At 37.9% G+C, this 26,810-nt stretch overlaps 3 protein-coding genes across 5 annotated transcripts in view; 2 read left to right on the top strand and 1 right to left on the bottom strand.

Moving 5' to 3' along the window:
• Positions 1-230: 230 nt before the first annotated feature.
• Positions 231-11,378, top strand: loxl1 (lysyl oxidase-like 1). Its single transcript, XM_057348585.1, has 7 exons — positions 231-1,699; positions 4,902-5,010; positions 5,333-5,470; positions 8,484-8,640; positions 8,738-8,833; positions 9,457-9,572; positions 9,652-11,378. The coding sequence occupies exons 1-7, from the start codon at positions 664-666 to the stop codon at positions 9,656-9,658; spliced, it is 1,659 nt and encodes a 552-aa protein (XP_057204568.1). The 5' UTR covers positions 231-663; the 3' UTR covers positions 9,659-11,378.
• Positions 11,379-17,315: 5,937 nt separating this feature from the next.
• Positions 17,316-24,330, bottom strand: scamp5b (secretory carrier membrane protein 5b). 3 transcript variants are annotated; one of them, XM_057347270.1, is made up of 7 exons: positions 24,155-24,330; positions 23,265-23,331; positions 23,036-23,155; positions 22,402-22,558; positions 22,207-22,308; positions 21,938-22,055; positions 17,316-21,540 (listed from the first exon to the last, which is right to left on the bottom strand). In XM_057347270.1, the coding sequence occupies exons 2-7, from the start codon at positions 23,269-23,271 to the stop codon at positions 21,352-21,354; spliced, it is 693 nt and encodes a 230-aa protein (XP_057203253.1). In that variant the 5' UTR covers positions 23,272-23,331; positions 24,155-24,330; the 3' UTR covers positions 17,316-21,351. The 3 variants fall into 3 exon arrangements, with proteins under 3 accessions (XP_057203253.1, XP_057203252.1, XP_057203254.1); XM_057347269.1 differs by having other exon boundaries at positions 23,265-23,313; XM_057347271.1 differs by lacking the exons at positions 23,265-23,331; positions 24,155-24,330 and adding an exon at positions 22,933-22,960 and having other exon boundaries at positions 23,036-23,151.
• The window catches only part of abcc8b (ATP-binding cassette, sub-family C (CFTR/MRP), member 8b), a 26,174-nt gene continuing 22,868 nt past the window's right edge, over positions 23,505-26,810 (top strand). Inside the window, exons 1-3 of the mRNA XM_057347629.1 lie at positions 23,505-23,519; positions 25,360-25,461; positions 26,103-26,262. Of these exons, the coding sequence (XP_057203612.1) occupies positions 23,505-23,519; positions 25,360-25,461; positions 26,103-26,262 (277 nt within the window). The remainder of the gene's footprint in view (positions 23,520-25,359; positions 25,462-26,102; positions 26,263-26,810) is intronic.

The raw sequence follows: 26,810 nt of genomic DNA, 5'->3' as shown, positions 1-26,810 counted from the left end.
TAGATATTCTGTAAAGTGCCTTCACAGATGGTGACGTTGACTCTGGAAGCCTGTGTAAAGATCTGGCATTGCTGTAGTTTCGGAAACAGCTCTAGCACTAGGGCCATGTGGGATCTCACTTGATGAAAAAAAGCATATTAGAATGAGTGAGAGAGAGAGAGGGGGGGGGAAAGAGAGGGAGAGAGAGGGAGAGAGGGAGGGAGAAAGAAAGAAATAGAGAAGGAGGGGGTGAGATGAGAACATTTTTCTTTTTTCACGGACCATTGTAAGCAGTCAGAGAGGCAAGCAGAGAAGCGGAGAAGAGAGCAACAGGCAGTCGTGTCCTGAGAGAGCTTGAGAGCAATGCTCAGTCCACTGACAACAGCTCAACATCCGGAGAGTAAGGAAGAGGAAGGTATTTCATACTGCTGTCTGCCCTGGGGCCTCAGAAAGAATCTGCCTTCACAGCCATGTCTGTACCACATACCAAACCAGGGCCAAAGTTTCTCTACTGCATGTAGTATGATTTGCACACGGACCCTGTAGTTCATCTACCTTACCATCTTTAACCTTCTGGATCAAAGGATACTACTTACAGTTCATCACTGTCCAGTCCGCTCAACTTGTGGAAGTCACGGTTGCTGCAATTCCTTTTTAGGACTCTTCCATGCAAGTCTTGTCAAGATGCTACCGGTAGCTTTCGTGACATGGTGGGTGTTTATTGGAACCGCTGGAGGTCAGTCACAATCTCAACAACAGTCTCAGACAGAGGACTCCAGCCCCTGGAGACAGATGATACAATGGGAGAATAATGGACGTGTGTACAGTCTTCTGAACAGCGGGGCTGAATACGTCCCAGCTCGGGCTCAGGAGCGAGAAAGGAACCCCAGGGTACTTTTGGCTGACACTCCCAACCGCAGATCACAGGGTGGAAATGTACGTAGACAAGCACCTTCAAGAGGAATCTCAGAGACTGTGAGAGGACAAGCCAGGCATCCCTTCGGATTTGGGCAGGTGCCAGACAATTGGCGTCAAGGTGCTGTAGGGACAGGTGAAACGAGTCGCTTCCAGTCGCCTACTGGCACTCGTTTTAGACAATCCTCTGGATCAATCTCCTCCTCCTCCTCCTCATCATCCTCTAATGTCCCACCTTATCCACAGTATCCATTGCCTCAACAGCCTTCTTATGGTGCTCCTTATGACCCTGTTTTGGACAGGTCACATGAACCTCCTTTCCGTGGAATAGGGTATTCCACAGGCACCGGTGGTGGCCTTACTGGAGGAGGTTATGGAGGGGGTGGGTACTCTACTGGCAGTTTTGGAGGAGGTAGCTACAATGGAGGGGGTCCCGTGTCTCCAGATGAGAGATATCGCTACTACCCCCCCTACGGTCAACCATACCCTGCCGTTCCTCCCCAACCTGCACAGCAACCATTCTCAGATGGACTGGACCACAGATATAGACACAGTCTGTACAATGAAGACTCTAGAGACTCTGGCAACATTGCAGTACCTGTCCCTAACGGTGCATCAAGCAGCACAGGGTCGGCAGTATTCCAGCCTGCGGTGCAAAGCCCACAGTATGAGCAATTCCCACCCTTCGGAAGGCCCCAACCACAGCCTCCATTCATGCAACCTCCTCCACGGAACCCTCTTGCCTCCAACAATGCAGAGAACCCTAACACCAATGTCGGAAGTGTTTATCGTCCTCAGCAAAGAGGTATGATGTATTTTCACATCACTCACAAATATCTGTATATTTAAGAACATTGGTTTTCTTACAGTATGTGTTATTTAAGTTTGCTTAATAGCTATAACACAGACCAGAAAACCAGAAAGGTCACTTCTCTTATTGTCTTTAGCCATTTCTCATGCCTTAAGTGTCATGTGGTACTATTGAAGTGTATGCTACAGCTAGGTTGAATTACCTAATTTCACTTTTTATTACTGCACCAGACTTACCAAACTTTAGCTCGCCATTTATGTAATGTTACGCTAAGTAAAGTTAATCACAGTAGGTACTTAAGTTCTCACACGAGATTTAGCAAAGTATATGCACGTGTGAAGCTTGTTTCAAAGTCTCCTTTGAAGGAAAGGAATCGAGAAAAAACAGAGCCATCTAAAATATGTAGTTTTTCTGCCATCTCTTTGTGTTTTCTGGCAGTCACAACCCCTTTGGATTTGACAAATGTTAACCCAAAGGACTCACAGCTATGTGCTTGAGCTGCTGGTAATAAGTCTTATTTTATTTAAGCAGGTTTTTTGCTGTTTTTTTATTACAGGCAGCCTGCAGGAATAACTCTCTAATGACATCAAAAGTCACCCCATCATCATTTCTTTCCATCCGTCTTCACATTGTGTTTCAATTTACAATCAAAGTTCAAGTTCATATTTTCAGAGTTGGTGTTATTGAAACCAGGTGTTGTGAAACGTGAAAGTGGTAGTCTGTGTGTGTAGCTCCTATGTACACTCATTCTGCACAAAGAGTGTTCATTGTTTAGAGATTTGGTCTGGTTTTGGTGATGACTTAACTGCGGGGGCTAAGGGGTGAATGATCCCAGGATTTGCCACATAAGGTGGGGTGAAGGGCTCAAGCGACTTGGTTGTTGCGTGCTGGGCCATGTGAGTAGGGAACATAAGGGGTGAAAGGGGGTTTGCACTACAGGGTGTTATTTCAATGCAACTTTGTGGAGTAGGGAGATGGAAAGTTTCCAACACACATGGGAACAGGAAACAGAAAAGATTTTGCTAGTTCCTAATTAAAAGTGTGAGTGTGCATACAATATGTACAAATGTGTGTGGATGAGTATGTTGGTGTGAGGAGAGAGGGTGTGTGTAGAGCCTTAGGGACATTGGCGGTCATTGCCAAGAGTGCAACCTCATTTTGTAACATGAAATGCTCTTTGTCTCACGGCTAACCATCTCAGGTTATCAAATGCAGACATAAGGCAAAAGCTCAATTCACTGGAAGGTACAAATTAGGGCTGAAATGATTCCTTGAGTAACTCGAGAAATTCGAATACAAAAAAATCAGAGGCAAATTTTGTTGCCTCGAAGCTTTGTTTAATCCATTTAACTACAGTACACATGAAGCACTGCGTTTCCCCACGGACCGTTATTACTGACGCACAGCCCGCTAAACTCTATTCATGTTACAGGGCTCTCAAGTCTCATGCATTCACCGTGAGACACACGCATTTTAGTCTGTTCACACGCTCACACGTATTTCTCATGCTGATAAATAAGTGAGAGCTTATTGAAATGGTCAACTGCTATATTACTGTTTTAGTCTTTTTTGCGAGTGAAACTTGTTTTCCGGCTGCATTGAGTTTAAGATTCTGTCATCATTTACTCACCCTCAAGTTGTTCCAAACCTTTGTAAATGTATTTGTTCTGATTAACACAGAGTAAGATATTTGAAAATATGCTTGTAACCCTTGACCACCACCATAGTAGAAAGAATTGCGTTGTAATACTGGTGTTTTTGAAAAGGAAGATATGTTCTTTTAATGACGATTTACCAGTAATTTACTAGTAAATAATGTAACTGTAAAAAATATAGTCTCATTTTAAAGGTGAGCGTTTTTAAATACGCCAATCTATTGGAAGTGATACACAAGGACAGTACAGAAACCTAAGGAATTTCAGTCATGGCTTTCCATTTCGAAGATCTGTTTCACATAAGCTCTCTTTGAGCACGTGCAAATCCATTCTAGTAGGGTTCATTTGGAGCCTCAGTGTCGTGCAGGCAGCCAAAGAACAGAGAAAAGTGTAGATTGTTTGAAGAATTTGCCGCTGGAGAACCACAGCCATTCACACTCTCTTACCACTGTTTACAAGAGCTGACCAAGGAAACTTCCTGAGGCCACAAAATCTACCTCAGAAAGAACTGGCCAAGTACTCAACAAACACCAACATCTCAGTGGAGTGAAGAAGTGGTACTCTAATGCCTGAAATGAGAATGACCAGCGCTGTCATGTTTATAGATTGAAAGTTGCTCCAAACATGCCTTTAGCATAACTCAGATTAGATCTGCTCTCTAGGTTGTTATTTTGAAAGCCTCTCTTCAAAAGTCACTGCATGCAAAGCAGGAAACCAGATAAACAGATTTCTAAAGTGAACACTCTTCCCTTTGAAGAAATGTTAATATCCCCAAAAACATGTGATGCCAGAGTTGCTGTAAGTTTTGTGAACATTAGCCGTCGTCACATCTTCTATTTTTCTTTTTTTATTTATTTATCTGTTTTTAACAGAGTTTGGATCAGGGAAATGAGATCATTTTTATTTCTATGTCACCCCTCCCTCATTCTTTGTACACTCTCTCTTGCAGCGACGTGCAATACTTGTTCTTTTTTCTTATTTTTGCGTGACCTTGAAACCAGATGAGAAGCAACATTTGATCTATTATAATATGAGGCTTTAGCATGACCTCATCAAAAACACTCTTCATCTCCTGTGTATGCTTACAGTATTTGGATCCGTGTTCAAATATATAACTATTACATTCAAAAGTAAGTCACATCAGAACAACTCTGTGATTAAAAAACACATTTGTCCCCAAGACAGCATGTTTTGAGATGTTCTGACCTTGTGATTACCCTGCTGAAAAAAACAGTAAACCATTATGCTGGTTTGCTGGCCTGAGTTCTGAGCACTTGTGTGTTCAGAGAGTTTGGGGGTTGCAAATTGTGGAGATGTGCCATGTGACATATCTGGGAGGGCTTTTGTTTGAATGAAAATCTAGATAAGTTGACCAACCAGCAAAACTAACAGATAACTAGGTTGGCCGAGCTGGGAGGGAGACCATCTTTAGCCAGCTTAGGTTGGGCTTAAAGATTTATGCTGGTTTATGCATGGTCATTTTATGTTGCACGCTTCAGCATCTGGTTCTGGAATGTGACTCACATGAATTCTGTCTGCAGGTTTGCCTGACCTGGTTCCTGACCCGAACTATGTCCAAGCCTCAACATACATTCAAAGAGCCCACATGTACTCATTACGCTGTGCTTCAGAGGAGAAATGTTTGGCCAGGTGAGAACTGTCAACTGTAGGGCCTGTATTATTCAATTTATTAAATGGCTAAAGGAAGCTGGGCAGGCTATATATTACACAATGTAAATCTAACACTCACTTGTGTAAAACACTTTCAGAATTGTTTATACCACAAAATTCAATATCGGTTTAAACAGCCAATGAAAAGAAAGTAATCTGGGAGAAAATGAGTTCTTCATATAAAAATATGGGTGGCGTCTTCTCGCATAAATTCCAGGCTGCTGTTATGAGCTCATTTTATATACAAAGTGTTTCATCACTCAATGCTTCAGTACCTTATTATTTTTTGCCCTATTCTCAGCTCCGCCTATAATGCTGAAACTACAGACTATGACGTCAGGGTTCTGCTGCGATTCCCTCAGAGAGTGAAGAACCAAGGAACGGCCGATTTCATGCCTAACCGACCTCGTAACACCTGGGAGTGGCACAGCTGTCACCAGTAAGTTGAACTTTCAGACCACATGACTCTATAATCTATACATACTATCACTCTCTATGATGTACATGTGGTGACCTAACAATACACAATACACAAATACAATACAATGTCACCTTATCCTTTACAGAAGAACTGAAAGGATCTAAATATAAATCGGAGAACGAAATGAGGAATTTGTGTGTTTCTCAAAACATAAAATAGTACATAAATTAAAACATTTGAGTATAGTACACTCTAAAAAACGTTTTCATATTAATTATTAATATGAAGGAATTTTCCGTATTCACTTTTACAGTTGTTTTACCTGAATTTTACATTTTGCACTGCAATAAACTTAATTTTAGCATAAACAGAAATGTCCGAAAAACAAAGGAAACTGTACCGGTAATTTTCTCCCAGTAATTTACTTAATCCGTTTTTTAACGGGATTTTTTGTTACAGTGTACTTAAAATGGGGACCTACAAACAGTTCATTCATATGGCTCTGTACGTATTGTAAATATAGCTTATATCTTTTGCATTTGATTTTAAATACAGACCTTCAGATAGTGTGTACAAGTGTGTATTGTACATGCCACAAAATTTAGAAGTACACAAATTGTTTAGAATGTCTTAGATACACTTGCTATGCTCAGAAGTCAGGAACAAGTTACAGAAACCCTTCAATGCTGACCCTAAAAAAGCACCAAAAACGCCTACTGTAGAGAGAACAGTAAAAGAAAATCTGACATTTGGCTCTCAAGAACAAAGAAATTGTTACAATACAAACTAGTTTAAGTACGAATGCTCATTCATACACTGCCTACATACTATTCATGTTATTCACTTCTGCTATTATAATAAAATAATAAAAAAGGTGTCTCGCGCAGCAGAAAACAACCACCTCTGACCGCATTACATCCCGTAAGAAAACTTTGCTGTCATGCTCACAGAAGATTTATCTGACAACTTATTTGATTCACCTTGATAATTAATGACGTCGCAATCTTTGCGATCACCAACTCAACGTTTGTCAGTAGTAAACAACAGGCACATAACGCGAATGAATGTAAAATATAAAGTTTACTTACCAGCAATGCGTAATCCATCTTCCGATCCTTTACTGTGACAAATTTATTCTGCATGACGATGTCATTAGTCTTTTAATTTACTTGTTTTGATATCGACATTTGACTACACGCACCTCCTCATTTCTACGCGTTTTCACACCCGTGTATCGATTGCTTTGTTCCGAAACCGGGGGTTAAATCGCTACAATATTAAAATTTATTTTAGTTCGGTTAGCATTCACAAGGCAATATTTCCAAACGGACCAAACTTTGTTAATAAAAGTCACGTGCGAGTAAACTCTCCTTCGATTGGTCAGAGTGCATCTGTTTATTTTCCGGTCGGTAACGCGAGTGATAATGAGCGTCAGCTGCGCGTTGCGCGTCTCTCACGGCGGAGCTCGGGAAGCATAAAAGGAGGAGAAGGAAGAGAGAGAACCAGGCCTTGATTTTATGTTATGTTTTATTGTGTTTGTGTGGCCGGCAGTCGACTGTGAAGGAGCTGTCAGCACTTTACTTTCGTTTTGTTGTTTGTTTATTTTATTAAAAGTTTGGTTAAACGTTCGACGGTTCCCGCCTCCTTCCTTCCTTACTTTGAACATTGTTACAGGGAGCCATTAGCAAAACAATCCCTTTTGCGTCACGCAACTTTACATAATTACCCATCATACATTGTGATACTGTCTGGTTCGTTGGTCCGTTGGTTCGGATGGCATTCACACGTCTACCGAACCGCTCCAGAGTTCGTTTGCAATCGGGTCGAGACCACCTTGTTCAGGCGGTCTCGGAGCGATTGTTTTGGGGCGGATCCTAGCGCGATTGCCGTGTTCACATATGCCTAAACGAATCGAACCAAGAGAGAAAACGCACCAGGTTCCGAAACAAACCCTTATGTGTGAAAACGCCCAAACGTTACCCACGTTGAACAAGCGGTTTGATAACGCGCTGAGTAAAGCTGAAAGCTGATTGGCTTAAAGTCACCATGAAACGGAAGTTGCGATTGATTACTTTGACGTGTTTGATATTTTATATAGATTAAAAATGTTCTGTCAGTTTCAACATTAATGGCTAATATTAAAACTTATATATTCAGCGTTTTTGAAACTTTTTTAATTTGAGCAGCAATAAAACACGTATGTTTACAATATTTAACCAGAACCCAGCTCACATCATTTCTCAATCTCATTTTGTCCTCCTTCACATCATGTCCTGTCCATCATGTCCCATGTCCATTAAATCAACCAATAAAATGTCTAAAAGAACCAAAATATGAGGTGAGTGCAGGATGACAGCAAGTCCTCTGAGCTAGTAACTTCACAGTTACACAGATCACAGATGGTCTTCCCAACATCGTTCCTTTTTTTTACGTTTTCTAACTTAAATCTCTTTGGGAAATAAAGAAGTTTCAGTTACACTAGTAGAAAAAAATACTTGCCTTAAGTGATCAACTGGCCCAATTTCTCTGTGGTTAGCATTCGCCTGTGTGTTCTCTGTCATTCAAAGTGTAGTTTGCTCAGGCTGTTGGGATTTGGCTACAGGCCTCTAAAATGTCTGTCATCCCCTCATCAAATGGGATTTTAATATGGCTGGCAGTAACAGGCATAACTTATGGGAAATATACTATCCCTGTGGAAAATATGAACTCTTTCTCTGTCAGTGGAAAGTACCTGTGTTTTCCCTGCCGCAGTACTTCAGGTATTACCACAGCTTTCCAAGGAAGTGCGTTTGCCAGAAGACCAAAGAGAAGGTAAGGAAAAGCGGTGTAGACTGGAGTTCTGTCGGTCCAATGAAGAAGCTTTTACCTCACCAACTGAAATATCCATTCGGTTAGAAAGAGCTTGATTGAAAAAGAAAGAAAAATTCATGCTGAACTTCGGCTTGGGTCACTGACACATGTGTGACCACTACACCATTCTTGATTTAGATTTAAGATTGATGTTCATTCTCTCTCTCTCTCTTTTTCTCAGACATTACCACAGTATGGATGAGTTCAGTCACTACGACCTGTTAGAGGTGAGCACCGGGCGCAAGGTGGCAGAGGGACACAAGGCAAGCTTCTGTCTGGAGGACACCACCTGTGACTTTGGCCACCTAAAACGATACGCTTGTACTTCACACACCCAGGTGGAGTACCACACACATACTGCCTTTCTGTTTTCCCATACCTGTTTGGAAATTTCTTTTAGTTCATTTATTAGTTTCATGATTTCAATTTTTCCAGGGTCTCAGCCCGGGTTGCTATGACACATACAATGCAGATATTGACTGCCAATGGATTGACATCACAGATGTTCAGCCAGGAAACTACATTCTTAAGGTAACGATCTGCACGAAGACCACAACATTTACAACCCGTCTCTTATTTCAAGTTGATATCAGAAATAATCATTTGCGAAGACATTTTTCATAATCCTACAAAGAGATGTCTTCACAGAGGGTATCTTGTATCTAAGGCATGTAAATACATCATGACAAGTCTTGCAAAAGGTTTGGCACAAGGAGCTTTTTGGTGTTCGGTAAACCATCGTGCAGCTGCATCAGACATGCCATCCAGCTCTTACGAATTGTATTGTTGGTGCTGGTGCAATGTGTTTGGTATGCTTCTGTTTTGTACGGTACACCCTGTACTCATTAATAAAACAGATACAGACATGCCCTACTGCCATTTCAAGCAGACGCTATCTTCGCTTTTTTTGACCCTTTGAAGAAACACAACACAATCTATTGATAGTTTAAAAATGTTGCTTTTTCCTAACGCTAAGTTGGCAAAATACTAGTGTCGGTGATGTTAATGTACTGTACAGTAAAACACATACGGTATACTCTTGACCAAACAAAAGAATATAGTTTAATATGTTTATGTGACTCTACATGTAGTTGGAATCAATGAGAGATATTCCAATGGCGTCTCAATTCTCTGTCTTTTCCGGTTGTATCCAGCTCCAGGTCAATCCCAAATACTTGGTGCTTGAATCTGACTTCACCAACAATGTAGTCCGGTGCAATGTCCACTACACGGGACGCTTCGTCAAAACAACAAACTGCAAAATCTCTCAGTAAGTACTTCATATTTTTTTCTCATTAATCTCATCCATTTGTTTTCTCATTGTATAACGGTACGCTCTGTTGTTGTAGGTCATGATCTGCCAGGTCTGGAGGCACAACGTGGATGAATCTCCAAGCGCTGTTGCATTGCAATGTGAATGGTGTTGTTATGACTGTTTATTGTATTTGTCTTGGTTCTTTTTTATGTGCTGTTCCGGGCATGTGAGTCCATTGTGAATCCGTGCCAAGATGAATAAACACCAACACAGACACACTGAACCAACTTCCAAAGCATATGGCAAACCAATGTCTATTTTCCTTCCAGCCAACCCATTAATAAATAAACACATACACATTGCCCTCAATAACTCTGAAATCTTAAGCATTTTTAAAGTGATTACATCTGGAAATTAATGTAAAACGCTACCCAAATGGCCAGGTATGGTGCTATTGAACTATAGGTCTGTAATTCAAATTTGGAAAAAAACATCATGTACTGTTTTAAGGAGTAAAAATAACTAGAATGCATTCTCTTCTTTCCCCGAGCTTCTCTCCTTTGTACAGTTCTGTACCGCTTTGGCAAAGATACAAAACTGAATAAAGCTGATTGAGAGAAAGACCAACTTGTCAATCATCATCCAACATTACCAAATAGGTAAAAGTGGTTTCAGCAAAATAAGGGATCTGCAAAAACGGATTAGGGAGTAAGGCACTTTGAATAAAAGCCTTGGATTCAAAAGTCTTCAACTAAACCTGCTTCAATTTACATTTGGTTGGAATGTTGCATTGTATCAGTCCAATAATAACCCAATAATGCAAACTAGTAAACATTCAAGTGGATGCTGAAGTGTCAGTATAGCAAAAATGTGGTTTCCATTGATTTCGTTGGGCTTGGAATGAGTTTAAGAGGTGATTAGCTTGTAAATCTTGAGCTATACATCTACTGTGTAAATGTTGACGTCCATCATGTCTGTTGAACTGCCAAAACTGGTCAGATGCCACAAGTCAGCGTTTGTTTTCTATGCTACAGTTAACCCACTGATGCATGCCATTAGCTAAACAAAAGATGCATTTATTTAAACTGATTGAATTCATATACTCCGTTTTTTATGTACTGTGTAGGGGGAAATGCTGTTACATTCCAGGAATTCGTATTTGTATCTGAAATCTAGATGTGTGCCTTGATTTGTTAACTAGAATACAACTAAGATTATACTACTGTTGAAAAGCTAACATTGCATAACTTGATGTTACAGACGATCTTAATAACATCCGTACCTACCTCGGAATAAGAGACATATGACTTCAGTTTAGCATACAGTGAGAAAGATTCCCCTCATATGCTACACTTGAAGGGCATCACGCTTCCATCTCCATATTCTGCATCATATGCTAATAAGTAGTTACTCTATAATCATCAGCTATACATTTGGTGAAGTGTATACAAACCTTAGCAGCAAGTTTTCTATGATGGTCGTCGGAGATATGACGTTCCTTGAACAAAGCAGTTATGTTATTGACTCCACCTGGTTTCTGGAAACAAAGTCAGATCGATTTCCATTATCAAGATACAGATCAAATTCAGAACAGAATTTCGGATTTATATTCTTTTATATCCTGTATAAATGATTATTGTAACATTGTTTATAATGTAGACAGTAAATCGGTGTCCGTCTGATATCTGGATTGTGGTCCAATACAGGTGCACACATCAGACCACACATCGAGCTCCTTGTGCTGTTTTTATTGTTGTGATTTCTTTATTTGTGGAGAGTTCATACGGAATCTTTAAATAAAGACTAAAGTGTATCAATTCATCTGACGTCTGAATCTGTATGTCCATATCACTGTGTTTATTTGAACTATTTACAGTACATGATTTTCATCTTTTGTGATGTAGGAAATCAAGCTGGTTTGTGGAAAACCTGACGATCCATGCTATACCAACGTTGACAGTGTTCCAAAGACATCTTTATGTGCTTCAATGAAAGCAAAGAGTTGTGGTTAGTGTTGCAAATTGGCTTATATTTGTTTAGTGATCTAGAAATGGTCTCAAATGTTTCTTTGTCATTTGATTTAATGTTGTTTCTTATCCAGGATTTAAATGATAGTAGATTTTGATGCCCAGATTTTAATGTGGTCTCAGACTTTTGGACACCACTGAAAAATATAGCGAAATTTGCCATCTGTACAAAACGTGTACTGTACTGTATACCATGCAGTTTGGATAAACCAAAAGAAAAAGTGAAAAACCGCTTTGTGAGCGGTTAAGAATTATGCCAGCAATAGGAACTCATTTGTATCTCAAGACAGAAAACAAGAGAACACTACTGGGTCTCCTCCCTCTACAATCTTAAAAATAAAGGTGCCTAAAAGGTTCTTCACAGTGAAGCCGTAAAAGAACCATCTTTGGTTCCACAAAGAACCATTCAGTCAAAGGTTCTTTAAAGAACCATCTCTTTCTAACCTTTTTATAATCAGAAGAACCTTTTTAGCCACAAAGAACCTTTTGTGAAACAGAAAGGTTCTTTGGATGTTAAAGGTTATGGAACCATTTAGACAAAAAAAGTACCTTTATTTTTAAAAGTGTAAACACACACACACACGCACGCACAAAACATTATTGGTATAGTGATCTTTGTGGGGAAATTTGGAGTTTTCAGGATGGTGAACATGATTTTCTTTCAATTACAAATTAATAACAGATTTATGTTTTGCATCAGTTGGCCTGCATACTAGAATAAACAATACAAACTTAGTTTATGAAAAACATTGATAGCAAAGTTCACAAAAGCAACAGACCAGAACACAATAATATTTTGTGTTTTACATCATTAGCATTCTAATGCTGGCTCAGCAACTCAATATTTTTGGCATGTACAATATTCTAAACTAAAAAAGCGTTCATTGTACTTTTTAATTGGCTTATTTGTGTAAAAAAGTAAGGTTTTTGAACTTTGTCTGAACACATTATTACAGTAATCTAAACGTTTTAGGGAGTGTGAACAGTTCGATTTATAGACTACATGCTTGTAAATTTTCAGTGAGCAAAAGTGGCCAAATAAGAGGGGCAAGATCATAGACCTATTAGTAAATTCCAGCAACATGACATCAGATTTAAAACAGAACGAGGAGCCATATTCAGCAGAGCTTCAAGTCTTCTGTGTGGTATTGAAAAAACACGTGAACAGTCTTAGCGCATGGTTTTACTGTAGGAGAAAAAGAGAGCAAAAACAAGAAAGAGAGAGAAACCGGCACTCATGTGGTGACATGTTAAACAACTAGCTTCTTTCGAGTTATTTAACATTACAGTAAATCGACCTGAAAATATTGGGTAGTCATTTTAAAAGGTCAGATCAAGTAGAAATGCCTCCTTAAGATGACAACAGCACTTATTCCTTATCAAATCACATTCAAACTGCTGTTTTTAATAAAGGAATAGTGCATTTCATGCAAGAGCATGACACATACTGTTCACTTTTTCCATTAAAATAAAAAGTAGGCCTTGAATTCTTGTAACTCAATGTTAAAAATCTTCCATTACGAGTTACTGAAGTGAGGAGTGTGCTATGATTCATTGATTTACCTGACCGAATGATTTATTTAGAAATCCAGTTACTTGTTTGATCTGTTCTTCATTATTTCGCGGAGCGTGACTTAAAATGTTTTGATTTATAGTTAAAGTTAAGGGAAAACACATCAGCAGGCAGTGGACCTGAGATGTTTGTGCAGTGACAAAACACAAGCCTGCCTGTTCTGCACCCAAACAGCAACACGACATCAAAGTGGCGGTGGTCCTGATGTCTCAGTGATTTATCTACAGGCTAGTGCTGTTCTTCACCATTAAATCAAATGATTAACAACGTGCACTCAATAGGAGATTAACTTGAACTGTTCAGATGTGAAGAGGAAAAGCGAGAGGGGGAAAATGATGGAGAACGGAGAGGCCGTCGAGCGCTGTGGTAAATAATTTAACTATCACTTTGCTGTGAAAAACAAAAAGCTTGAAGATATTTCACTTCAACCTCAGCGGCCGGCTTGTTTACTTTAATAATAACGGCTGCTCGCAAACGCGTCTCCTGCAGCGCGGGGCCCGTTCGGCTGAGCTAATGAACTTCTCATCATCCTTATTCTGTGCGCCATTAGATCGAAGTCTGGGAATAAAGGAGGTGAGTTGTCATTTCAGTCAGACTCACACTGCGCTGCCTCACAGTTAAACGCCGAGAGTTCACTTTACATGACATCAGTCCTGTGTTTGGTGAAGATGACTTTACAGTCTCAGCGTTTCGCTTCAGCTCTCGTTTGAATGCAAACGTCAGCTCCTGAGGCAACATGGGAGGCCATACGGAGGCAGCATTGAGGGAATAAATTCTCATTACAGAGGTGCTGCTAAGAGAGGGCAAAACTGTAGCAGGAATACGCTTGTTTATAGACTCAGACAATTGGAACAAATGACTGGGAAAGGGAGAAGAGCGTGCTCGCAGGTTTTTAATCAGTGTCTTGTTAGTTCTGATGACACAAAGGTCTTGAGTTCACAGATGCTGATGCTGACAACAGCGAGGCACTTAATGTATAGCATTAACACCGCTGGACTGCAGTGTCAATCTGCTCACTCGAAAGGGGTGATCAAGAACCAATTCTCACGTTTTTAGATATAAGGTGTAGAGATGATCTTCTGTAGGCTTCTGCATGAATGTTTAATAAGAATAGTGACAAAGGTCCTAGAGGCCTTGTCCAAATCCAACACTGGTCCAGAAGAACTTCAGTCCAAGCTTTCTTTTTTTTAACACTACACAAACGTGTGAACAAAATACAGAACAGAACATTTAAACTGAATCAAAATGTTAAACGAAGATCAAATTAGATTGAATTGTATCTGTAAGATTAAAAAAAGAAATAAGATAAAAATGAAACTGGAGGGCTCCCAGACTACTGCTCACATCTTGCGAAGTGGTCTATAAGGTGTTATTAATGATTTTTTTAGTCTTTCAAGTGAGTCTTTAGTTTTATTGTAGTTTTATTGTTATTTTGAAAAAAATGTTTACTTTTATTCTAAAATATTTGTAGTTTTCATTTTCGTTTTATTTTTAGCACATTTGTTATGTGCTTTTGTCATTGTGTTGTTTATTTTTTATATTGCTCTATATATTTTATTTTCAGTTCATATAAACAATAAATAATAATGAATCATTTAAATAATTTATAAAAATTTAAATAATTTTAGTGTCTCAACAGTTTATTGCTAGGGCTTTTCATAGTTTTAATTTTTAAAATAAAGTATAGTATAAGTTTTATGTATTTAAAAATATTAAAATATTCTGTTTATAATATTTCATTTGATTTCAGTAAACAAAAAAATGTTAATAGTTTTATTTTACTTAACTTTAAGAACCTTTTGTTTTTACTTAACATCAAAACAAAAAACATATTTAACCATAACATTATGTCTGTCTCTAAAGACATGATCACATTCATTTCGCAGGAAGTTATAAACTTCCGGCGACAGTGACTGTTTGTAACGGTGAGTAGAGGGCTATAGAAGCCATAGAAATTTATGTCAGGTTATCCCTGCCAAGTGTGTATTTAGGTTTACTTTTTCCATGGGGACACAAAACAGAAAGACATTATTATTTTTGTGTACTTTCTTATAAAACAGAGTTTAAAGTGTAAATAACATTGATTACTTGCTGTACAGTAAAAATCATTTGACCCCAAACATGCAGAAGTTTCACCATGTTTACTGAATACACTGTAAGCATTTAGCCACATTGGTTTTTATTTGCTGCTTGTAAGGCAGTCATAGCAGTAGTCAATAGCTGGAGTCAGCCAGAGGCATCAGTTAAGAGTTGATGATTACATTATCTGTCAGCAGGTGTTCGCAAAAAATTGATGAGTTTTGTATACGAGTGGGAAATATGAAACGAACAGCTGATGTAATGTAACATTACTACAGACAAACTGTTTGTTTGCAGAGCATGGAGATACCAGATGTCTTGGTCCACCAACTGTAAACAACACAGCGCTTCTCTGGCATCCACTTTAAAACAATATTATGGAAAATGTATATCGACATGAGTAAAGAAACATCAAGGAAAAATCTGTAAATATATACAGCAAATATATTCCACTCAGTATCCCGACACTTAAAGGAATAGTTCATCCAAAAATAAAAATATTGTATTATGTACCCCCCCATGTCATTTCAAACCTGAATGTCTTTCTTGTGTGAAAAACAAAAGAAGATATTTTGAGAAATTTCTCAGTGGGTTGTGTCTATACAATGAAGGTCAGTGTAGGCCAATGTTGTTTGGTTACCAACATTCTTCAAAATATCTTCTTTTTTTGTTCTGCAGAAGAAAGCTATACAGGTTTGAAACGACATAAGGGTGAGTAAATCCTGACAGAATTTTCAAATCACAATGAAAACGTATATACAATACTGTGTGTCATTGGGTTTGATAACAAAATATCATACAAAGTGTCATTTACAAACTAAAAACTTTTCTAGAAACACACTTTTCTTTGGGAATTACTTTTTAACATCTGGTCCCAATGTGATTTTAAGTGGATGTATGAAGTCAATTTCCTGCAGGTTTACACAGGTGCCTTAGATAAGCATGTTCCAGTTATATCCAGTCGACCAGAAACTGTTCCATTTTTTTATTTTTATTATGAAATTACAACCAACAACAAATGCATATACACATATATATATATATATATATACACACACATATATATATATATATATATTAGGGCTGTCAAACGATTAATCATGATTAATCGCATCCAGAATAAAAGTTTGTGTTTACATAATATACTGTATATCTGTGTACTGTGCATAATAATTTTGTAGTTATTAACACATACACATACATGCATATATTTAAGAAAAATCTAAAAAATTATAAACATTTATATATAATTTAAATTATTAGTAAATATAAAAAAATACATGTAAATGTTACCTAAATATTAAGGGTGTGCAAAGCAGCCGGTATTTGTATCTGTATTTGTATTTGTTGAGGGGGGAAGTATTTGTATTTGTATTCCGAGTAAAATTCAAAATAGGCGTAAAAATCCATTTTTTTTGCGTTACACTTCTAATTTACGTTATAGTGTACGTAAACAGAGCGAACATGAGAGCACCCGACTGCAGACGTCAATAATGCAGCGTAATGGAATAATCTCCCGATCAAACTCCGCTTCCCAAAAGTTATAAACTGTCTCCGGAACCCAGTTAAGGTACAAAAATCTATTCAACAAAAATAGTGATGCACGCAGTGAAGTCTTTTTTCGCTCAGCCGAGCCTTCTCTGTTGCTGTGTGGAGCAGCCTGTGTCAGTCACCTCTTTTACCCCCCACCCCCCCGACTCCTGAATGTCACTCACTCACTCACTCATGCGGGCATGCACTGCAGTCTCATGAGAAAACGCAGCTTTTTGATATAAAGTTTTTCTTGTTCCCGAATACAAATATTTTTTTAAGTATTTGTTCGAAAAAAGTATTTGTAAAAAACACGCTATTTGTGCCTTTCCAAATACCGTATTCGGGTTCGGCTCCACCCCCACTAAATATGTATTCATGTGTATGTGTTTGTATTTGTATTTATAAATACAAAATTAATATGCACAGTACATAGACATATATTATGTAAACACAAACTTTTATTCTGGATGCGATTAATCGCGATTAATCGTTTGACAGCCCTATATATATATATATACATAGTATATAGTCACATTGGGACCAGATGTTTATGTCAACTTGTGACCCCAAGAGTGTGTAAATCGCAACATGAAAGAAAATTCCAAAAAAGGTAAATCAAGACAGGGTGCATTAGACATGTAAACCGAAAACAACATAACAACATTCATACTGAGCACACTTCACAGTCATATGGTTGTGTTAAAGAGAGTTTGTAAGTGTGCATGTGTTTTCATAACACAAGGATAAACCTCTCTAACCCTTGAGTGAGAGAATATAAAGCCCCTCTGTGTTCCCTGGGCTCTGGGATGGAGAACTGACTCCCTCTGTGTACCCCGTCGCCCCACCTATTCCTGCCACTACACTCAATGTTTGCCCTTCCTCCCCTATATCTGACCTCTCCGTACCCTGATCACAACCCAAAACCATGTTTACCATGTTTTACCACGATCATGTTAATCACATAAGTAAAGTCGTGAGGGGCAACCCAGTCATTCCAGAATAAAATGTAGTTTCTTTGAGTAATGACTGTTCATTTTAGGTGGTACACGTAATATTCTGGAATGGCCAGCTGTGGTCTGAATCCTCACGTTTGCCATGGTGACCCAAAAACCAAAACAGAGGGATGAAGTCATGTCCCAACCACTCTGCTTTATCATGCGTCCACGCCTGAGTCAAGAATATTATACAGAATGTCTAACGGCTTTCTCGAAAGCCAAGAAACTGCTCTTTAAAGAAAAAGTATATGCTGTCACTTGGCCAACTGATAAGATACATTTATATTTTACAATGTTTAAAAAAAAAGTCAATAAAATACAATGCACTGTGCTGTGTTCTGGGATTCCACAATAGGGAATTTACAAGGGCCCTTGCACTTGAATAATTGAATTTGGATACCAAAGGATGTCAAAATAGATGTTTAAGGCAAAGTTCACCCAAAATTGAAATCTGTCAAAATTTATTCACCTTCACGTCATTCACAAACCGCATATGACTCTTTTTTTCTGTGGAGCACAAAATATTTTCTATCCTTACAATGGAGATCAAAGGGGGCCGATGTTGTTTGGTTACCAACATTCTTCAAAATATATTATTTGAACACTGCAGAAGTAATTTCTTGTCATTCCAAACCTGTATGACTTTCTTCTGGAGAACAAAAAAGAAGATATTTTAAAGAATATTGGTAACCCATTCACTTGTATTGAACAGACACAAAAACAATGCAAGTTGTTCAGTTAACAACATTCTTCAAAATATTTTTTCCTATTTCATTTTTTATGTTGTTTTTAAATGAAAGATGGATCACAGAGGCACTTTTGTAACAGGACTGAGTTTTTAGCAGAATATTAACAAATACATGAAATATAGCCACATGGCGAACATGCTATTAGTAAAAAAAACCAAATAACTTCCAAGAAATAATATAGGTAACTAGACTGTATTTTTAGATTGACCCTCTCCAGTCATATTAAATATCACAAAATATACAAAAAAGAAAATGAGAAAATTAACTTCTGTTCTTCACATGACCTTCATAACGTTTTGCTCTGAATGTCTTGTGCAACGCTTTCAGAGACAAGGATGTGTAAGGGTAACAGGACTGAGTGAAAACAAATGTATAACATATCTAAAATATTAGACTTTTTTTTCAATGAAAAATTGAAGCATGGGTGGAATATGGAATTACACAAAAAAGCAAAAACAAGTTTTTGAGGGATTTAACCTTTAACCCTTAACCTAGGGATGCATAACAAATGCCATTTTTTCAGTGTTCTATGCAGCTTTTATTCATGTTTTAAATTTTAAATTTGCAGTAAGCTTAATGTGCAGGGCACTTTGTTTAATAATAAAATGTATTTTAAAGTTAATATTTATGCATTTTTACACATATAATGGGCTGTAAATGTGACCGATTTGGTGTAATAGCTCAATGGTGATGCAAGCAATTTCCACCATTTGACAACCTTCAGCTATGCCCTCTGCAAACGTTGATTCCTGTGGCAGGCCAATTATCTAAAGCAACTTTGTTTTTACAAGTTATGTAGTTTATTACTCAATGTGCTTCCTTGATAATCAAACTCATGACCTTGGCGTTGGTAATGTAATGCTCCACCACCTGAGCTATAAGCTTAACAAACAGTAGTTCTATCTTTCTAGAGAAATTGCTTTTAGTAATATACAGCACTTTCACAGCATACAACTTTGATAATACACAGTAGTCGGTGCTATAAGCAACATATGTTTCACTGTGATGGTGTTGACTTTATTGGTTATACTCCATAAAACAGTTTGATTTAAGTTGGAAGCTGGAAAATATGTTCATCTTCATAATACTATCTCTGAGTTTTATTACGTCGCCTTTGTGTTAGTGCAAATTGAGTCCCTCATCTTGCTAAGGCGGCGGGCGTCAGCGATGTTTATGGCTGTGGTGTAGCACTGCTTTCTTCTGGGATGCTCAGTGTGTCTAACTCTAATGTGAATGATTATATAACCTTTCTGCAGTGAGAGACAACACGGCGGTCTGAGAAAGAGAGAGAAAGAAACAAATACATTATTGTGTTCAACCATCTGATCTGGATTCATGCATGTGCTCGGCAGATGTCCAAGGTGTAATGGGCTTGCTTAAATTTGTGTCTAACTGAGAATAAAGTTATTATCCCGACAACGTAGTGTTGTTGTCTTACTGCAATCTGCAAGTCAGGGCTATGGGCCCTCTGTGATGTCTCTAGGGAAATCCCAGTTTGGAAAGGAAGAAAATGAGAAGCTATAAAAAGTTGATAAGAGTGTTCTACAGTCCTAACATTGAACAACACTGCACCCTGCTGGACAAAGAAGGGTTTTCATACATTAATACAAGACGCTCAGTAAAAGACAATGGTTTGCTTGTTTTATTTCGTCCTGTTGTAAAATTGTAATGTTCATTACTTTCTATTTGATTCAGTGTTGTTGTCATGAATTTTGTAACATATTTTGGTGTTTCGCAAAAAATGTAACAAATAAACGTTTTTCTTTAAAATGCACTTGCACAATTTACTATTATTTTACAAAAAACATGGTGCATGTGATGTTGCCTTTTTAAATTAAACAGCTGAATCTGTGGTACTACTTTTCCGTTCAGATAAACATTCAGTACTGTATTTATACCAACAAATAATTTCAAGTCGCCCCGAAAAGACAAATGAGTACCTCAAACTAAATACTATATCTATAAATGATACTACACATATTAAATTATATACTACATGAACATTAATTCACTTTACAGCCTGTTTACATTCTGTCTTGCATAGGGTTCCCTCACTTTTCGACTAAGGGTCAAGGTGTTCATGACAGATAACTTGATTACTAAATTAGACTGTGCTCACAAAGTGCCAATTCTAGCAAAAAATATTTTAAAGACGAGCATAACTAGAAAAAAACATTCACTATAGAAATTATATTGACTTGTTTACAAACATTTACAGTACATACACTTCTAACTAAAATATTTTATAATGTCACACAAATGACACAAGTTCCCTTAAAGGAACAGTTCACCCAAAAATACATATTCTGTCATCATTTAATCACGCTCGAGTTTTTCCAAATCTGTATAAGTTGATTTGTTCTGATGAACGCAGAGAAAGATATTTGGAAGAATGCTTGTAACCAAACAGTTCTTTGGCCACATTGACTACCATAGTGGAAAAAACAATGATAGTCAAAAGTGCCCCAGAATATTCTTCAAAATATCTTCTTTTGTGTTCAACAAAACAAAGAAATGTATAAAGCAATGTTCCCAGTCAAATGTTCCCAGAACTTTTGCTTTCCAACAAAAGTTCAAAATATCTTCAGAACAAAGAAATTTATAACGTAATTGATCCTTTTATGGTAGTCAATGGAGGCCAAGAACTGTTTGGTTACAAGCATTCTTCCAAATATCTTTCTCTGTGTTCATCAGAACAAAAAAATTCATACAGATTTGGAACAACTTGACGGTGAGTAAATGATGACAGAATTGTTCGTGTCAGAAATGACATTTTTCAGTTGCATAGTCTCATAACCCAACAAGATGTTTGTTTCATTATGAATTATTCGTACTGTATTACACTGTATTATCATAAGTGGGTGTGGAGTACTGAGGTGACGGAGGGCCCTGCATGGCCCCTGTGGCGGCCCCCAGAGCTGCCTGTTGAGCTGCCTGCTGAACGTGAGGATTCTTCCAGGCCCCAGAAACCCATTCCTCCTGAGCTTTATTCAAACTGCCCCCACTGCCCCGGTAGAAGTTATGAACCTGCCATACACAACAGACAGTCAAGGACAAAACTAAAACAACTAAACGTTTTTATCGATATTTATTTTGCGTTTTCAGATCAAAAACTCAAAGTCAAGAACTGATTACATCAGCCAATCAAATTCTTTTGAGCTTGTCAGCCTCACTGCTTTGGTAAACACTTTCCTAAAAGCTGTTATTTAGTCTCTTATCTAATTAAGAACCACAACATGCTCCAGCATCACAATTAATGACACATCACACGACAGACAGCAAACCAGACTCAGTCTTCTATATACATGTCAGCCAAATGAGCTGTAACTGCTGCCAGACAGGCCGACCGAACGAGCAATGAGGCAAACAGAGGCCTGTCCCGGTTTAATAGATGTGCCTGTGTCAATCGGTAAAGGACTTGTACCTTAGTGAGGACGATGAATGAAATGCCAGCAACTGCGGTGAACATGATCGTGGGGATTAGCATAATGATGGAAGCGAAGATACTCGTGCCAAAGAAGGAGATGGTGCCCAACCAGCCGCTGAAACCGAGTTGGCAGAGGGAAATATATTGATACGTGTGAATAAAGTAAAGTACAGTTTAATACAATTAAACAAACCGTATGTTATTTTAGCATTAAAAGGCATAAATGTATGTGTCATAATGTACATATGGTTTAAAAAGGCTCTTACCAGACGCCCCATCCTGGAATACCAATGGCTTGTATTATGGAAATGAAAAGTTGTGCCATGAAGACAAAGAAGAAAGCCATGAAATAGAACGAACTGTCAGTCCTGAGAAAGCAACAGATCAAATATAATACAAATGTGAATGAAATACACATCAAAATAACAGATGCAAAAATCTACTAGTGGACTGATGCTCACTTGAACGCATTGTAAATGGGTCGGAACCAGCAGACATAGGAACACGGGGTGAAGAGAATGACCCACATGATCGACATGCCAAAGTTAGTCACTCCTCCACCACCAAACATCCACGCCAAACAGCCGAAGAAATTCACCAGCAAGGTGGCACAATACACTGAAGCACAGAAGCAATAAGAAAGAGAGAGCTCTTATGCGTTTGGAAGAAAGCGCAACTGTCAACAAACAGAGTAAAGGCTTCAGCAAGTGGTGCAACCTGAAGACCCGCTGTGCACAACAGCTGAAGTGATGCGTTGCATTTGCACAAAGGTTATAAATGCAGACTGCCATACAAGCTGAAAACGTATTCTTTCTGAGGAGATAAAGCCACAAAAATAAATAAAGAAGTGTTGACAGAAGAAAGGTTAGAAAGTATAAAAGCACAACAACAGTGACATGCAGTCTATTCACGGAAACCACAGAAAGAGGAAAAATAGACTTCATGCCATGGAAATGCAGTTTCACTCAGATGCAACATGTGTATTAAAATACCTTTGGTGGGATCAGCTACAGGGAACATCTACAGCAAGAGACGACAATAATTAAATGGATAAACATGTTAGCTAAATGAACGACTGCTGATTCACAGACTCACAGATCCACAAGTAGTAGAGTCTCTTGCACATGGTGCGGTGCTGGTCGGGGATCTCCTCAAAGTCCTGGTAGAAGCATGGCTTCAGTGGAACAAAACCAGGCAGGGGAGGAAAGTTGTTTTCTGTAGACAAATAAACAAAGCAAGACATACCACCTGATATTGTTGCACCTTTAATGTAATTCATTATACTGTATGTGATATATGCATACGGGTTGATTGGAGGTCTTACCAGCCATTGGGAAACTGGCGGTGATTATTTGTTCTATAAGGATATGAATCTACAAACAAAGAAAACACTTCAAAAAACAAAGAACAGTTGATAAGAGGTGAAGAATGGTATTATAACATAAAATACCCTTAAAATTTAATTTGCCTTATATGCCAGAAAAAAATGGTTAACACTTTACATTTTGATGTTCAAATTACACATATTATATTATAACATAAACGGCTATTTCCTATACTTGGAATGGGTGTGGAGGCTGTTTGTGAATGTCTTTTGAACTGCATGCAGTTTGAAGATATCCTACACTTCTGGAAATACAAAAAACATGAATGTAATGTAAAGTTTGTCCATCTATATTTCACATATTACATTGTTTTAAGCAATTAAGTATAGCTTAAATTTTCTCATTTTAAGTTTGTTCGTTTGTCATGTACACAAAATGTCAGTGACAACTTGCATATTGAAAAGCTTGATCTGAGGCATTCTACAGCAAATCTGTGTAATACATTATAAAAAGCAAAGCAATACAGAATGAACATAAAACAGTAATGTAAGCAATTTTAAGTTACATTTGAGAAAACGTCTTAAGAAAACCCTTTAGAAAAGTATTGTATTAAGAACTCTTGGTTCACGAATTAGGAGCTTTTCTGAGTTCACCCTAATTATGGGTATTTTCTATAACTGACCCGTGTTGACACATTACCGTGCATTTCAACGCTAAACGCAACATTTATCTCTGGAAAAATGTACAATTTACAGCAGTTTTGATGCATTGTCTTGTTTTTTGGCCTTCACTGCAAAAAAATGAATACAAGTGAACAAGCAGCTCGAGCTAAGCCTTTCGGCCTGGCTTTACAAGAGACTTTGAATGGATAGGAAAATAATCGCCTTACCTTTTTCACACCGCGCTCACTTCTCTAAAACACCAAGCCTTTCCAGTGCATGTGCACGCACACTTTGCGAACAATAATCTACTGAATAAAACACATTTACGACTAGATCGCACAGAAAACCAGATATGTTTCTTAAAATTGTTTGTGGTAATCCTTACTGGGTGACAGTTATCACTTCCGACTACCAAGATTTAGTCTCAATGCCGTAATCTCCAATAGAAAGGCTGCGTTGTCCTGTAGACACACCCTCTGCCGTCTCGTAAGCCAATCATCGCTGTGACTCGTGTTGCTGTCCCAGGTGCTGAAGTTCGGTGGGTGTGTTAAGACTGTATAGAATCAATGAGCCATGTGTGGATATCAGAACATTTCCCACCTCATCAATCAAACACTATTCCTTTAGATAACAAAGATTTCTAGTATCGAAGTTAAGGAATTGCGTTGCAAAATGTCACACAAATACGTTAGCCTATATATTCCTAAACACAAACCTTTTTGATGGTTGAACAATTGCAAAAAAAAGGTTAAAGAGATGCCACCACTGGCTACATCAGAGCGATCAATAAATTATTACTCTCTTAAAAACGATGGCGTTATAAAGATTTGAGAGTCAACAATGGAGCTACGGAGCTCTCTTAGGTGTTATTGCGGTTATATTTTTTACCACCGAGGGGCAGAGTTTGCTCACACGAAGCTACAACTACTTAATGGTTTATATTTTATCTATTTATAGCTTTAACGTTTACAACGTACTGTATAAATTCCCGTTTGTCTTTTAGGTTGTTTTACTACACGCACACGCACACGCACACGCACAACTCATATTGTAAAGGTATAAGTGATATGTTAATTTAGTAAATTATCTGGTCAAAGGATCTGAAAGTTACTTTACATACAGAAAGAAGGCTTTGCTTTCATTTCGAAATTATTTGTTTGCTTATGTTGGGAGAAGTATTACCTGATCACAACCAAATACTCTTGAAAAATATCATGGTGGCGAACGGGCAAAAAAAATCACACTGGACTTCTGCGCCAGGATGAAAGGCTCATGCTCATAATCTCGCGCGCAGATCATCTCATGTCAGTCACTGAGCACAACTGATGCAGAGCGCTCTTCCCACAATGTAGACTTTACTACTACAACCCATACAAAATATCACTGGTATCGTAATTGCATAATTTATTTAAAACATTATTTTCATTGATAGAGAAACACAATTTTAGTAGCCTATTTAGAAAAATCCATTTTCGTAAGGAATGTGGGAAAAGCGAAATCATCTCTTTTCAAAATGATGCGAGGATACAGACCGGTGAGTTAATTTTTATTGCATCACCACTATTTAAATATACGCATAATTTTACATTAAACTGTTTTGGCATATCGTCAATATTTTTGCATTATGTTTTAACTTGTTTAGAATTGCTTGTTAATGGAAAATTCAAAACTTTCTTCTTAAACGTAGTAAATGTTTGTTTAAATAAACATAATCATAATTTTACCGATGAAAACCGAGCTTGGATTGATATCATAATATTTGTGTGACAACTAAAGTACAACAGAATACACATCGTGCATAGCTTCAGTTGTTGTACTGATGACGTCATCTCACTGCTAGAGTAAACAAGGTAAATGACATCTAAATAAATACAGATTTTTGCCTCAGTGCACTAAATCAATTAAAAGATATAGCTACGTGTGGACATTAAAACACAAAAATCTATTCTTATACACTAAAACTAATAAAGTGGATGGTGAAGGATGACTTTAAAGACGCACTCGGTGAAAAGGGCAATGCATGTATTTGTAACATGACTTTATATTTGTGAGCTCCACCTCAAAAAACCCCAGCGTTCAGACACAACAAATCTTTTAATGATTGCTTGCATGCCTATACGTAGGCTTGCGACATTTAGTGTTCAAACATCTTTTTTGTCTCTCTTGTTTCTTCAGTCTCCCGTCTCCAACAGCACTATGTCCTTCTGTGGCACTGATAACTCCTCAGCGTATAAAGTTGATAATGGTCTACTGAATAACGGCTGCTTTTTGGATGCTCTAGGTGTCGTTCCACATGTATTCTTACTGTTTAGCACTTTCCCCATCCTCTTCATAGGTGAGATGTTTCTTTTGAAAATATCATGAACATTTCATAATGAAGTGTTATGAAACCTCTTATGTCCAGATTCGCAGTTGTTCAGGAAATGGAAAATACACTATACATTTTAGATGATTACATAGTGTGTTGTTAAATTTGACAAGCACTTTTTGAAATGTTTTATTGGTAAAAAATAAGCAAAACCTAATTGATGATTTATGGCAAAAAATAAAAATCATGAAATATGGAGATACACGGTTTAAGAAGGACAGCAGCGACATGTTCCTGGAATAACATTTATGTTAAAGAAAAATACCCTACCCTAAATCCAAATTATACGATCAAAATAGTATACAAACCCAACCCAGTTTTAAAGGGGATCATATGACACGGCTAAAACGAATATTATGGTTTGTTTTAGATTTAATGCAATGGGTATACACGATTTAAGGTTCAAAAACGTTGTATTTTCCACATACAGTGCATGTTTGTATCTCCTCTTTGCCCCGCCTCTCTGAAACGCGCAGATTTTTTACAAAGCTCATGGCTCTGAAAAGCGAGGTGTG

Source organism: Triplophysa rosa, linkage group LG12, assembly GCF_024868665.1.
Source record: "Triplophysa rosa linkage group LG12, Trosa_1v2, whole genome shotgun sequence".
In the NCBI taxonomy this organism is placed as follows: Eukaryota; Metazoa; Chordata; class Actinopteri; order Cypriniformes; family Nemacheilidae; genus Triplophysa; species Triplophysa rosa.
This window is presented reverse-complemented; position numbering and strand designations above follow the sequence as displayed.

Coding starts and splice junctions, on each gene's coding strand:
- loxl1 (XM_057348585.1), top strand. CDS start 664: ATGCTACCGGTAGCTTTCGTGACATGGTGGGTGTTTATTGGAACCGCT. Junction 5,471..8,483: donor GAGTGGCACAGCTGTCACCA/GTAAGTTGAACT, acceptor TCTTTTTCTCAG/ACATTACCACAGTATGGATG. Junction 8,834..9,456: donor CAGGAAACTACATTCTTAAG/GTAACGATCTGC, acceptor GGTTGTATCCAG/CTCCAGGTCAATCCCAAATA.
- scamp5b (XM_057347270.1), bottom strand. Junction 22,559..23,035: donor ACTCTACTACTTGTGGATCT/GTGAGTCTGTGA, acceptor TCTGTGCTTCAG/TGTATTGTGCCACCTTGCTG. Junction 22,309..22,401: donor CCCATTTACAATGCGTTCAA/GTGAGCATCAGT, acceptor TTGCTTTCTCAG/GACTGACAGTTCGTTCTATT.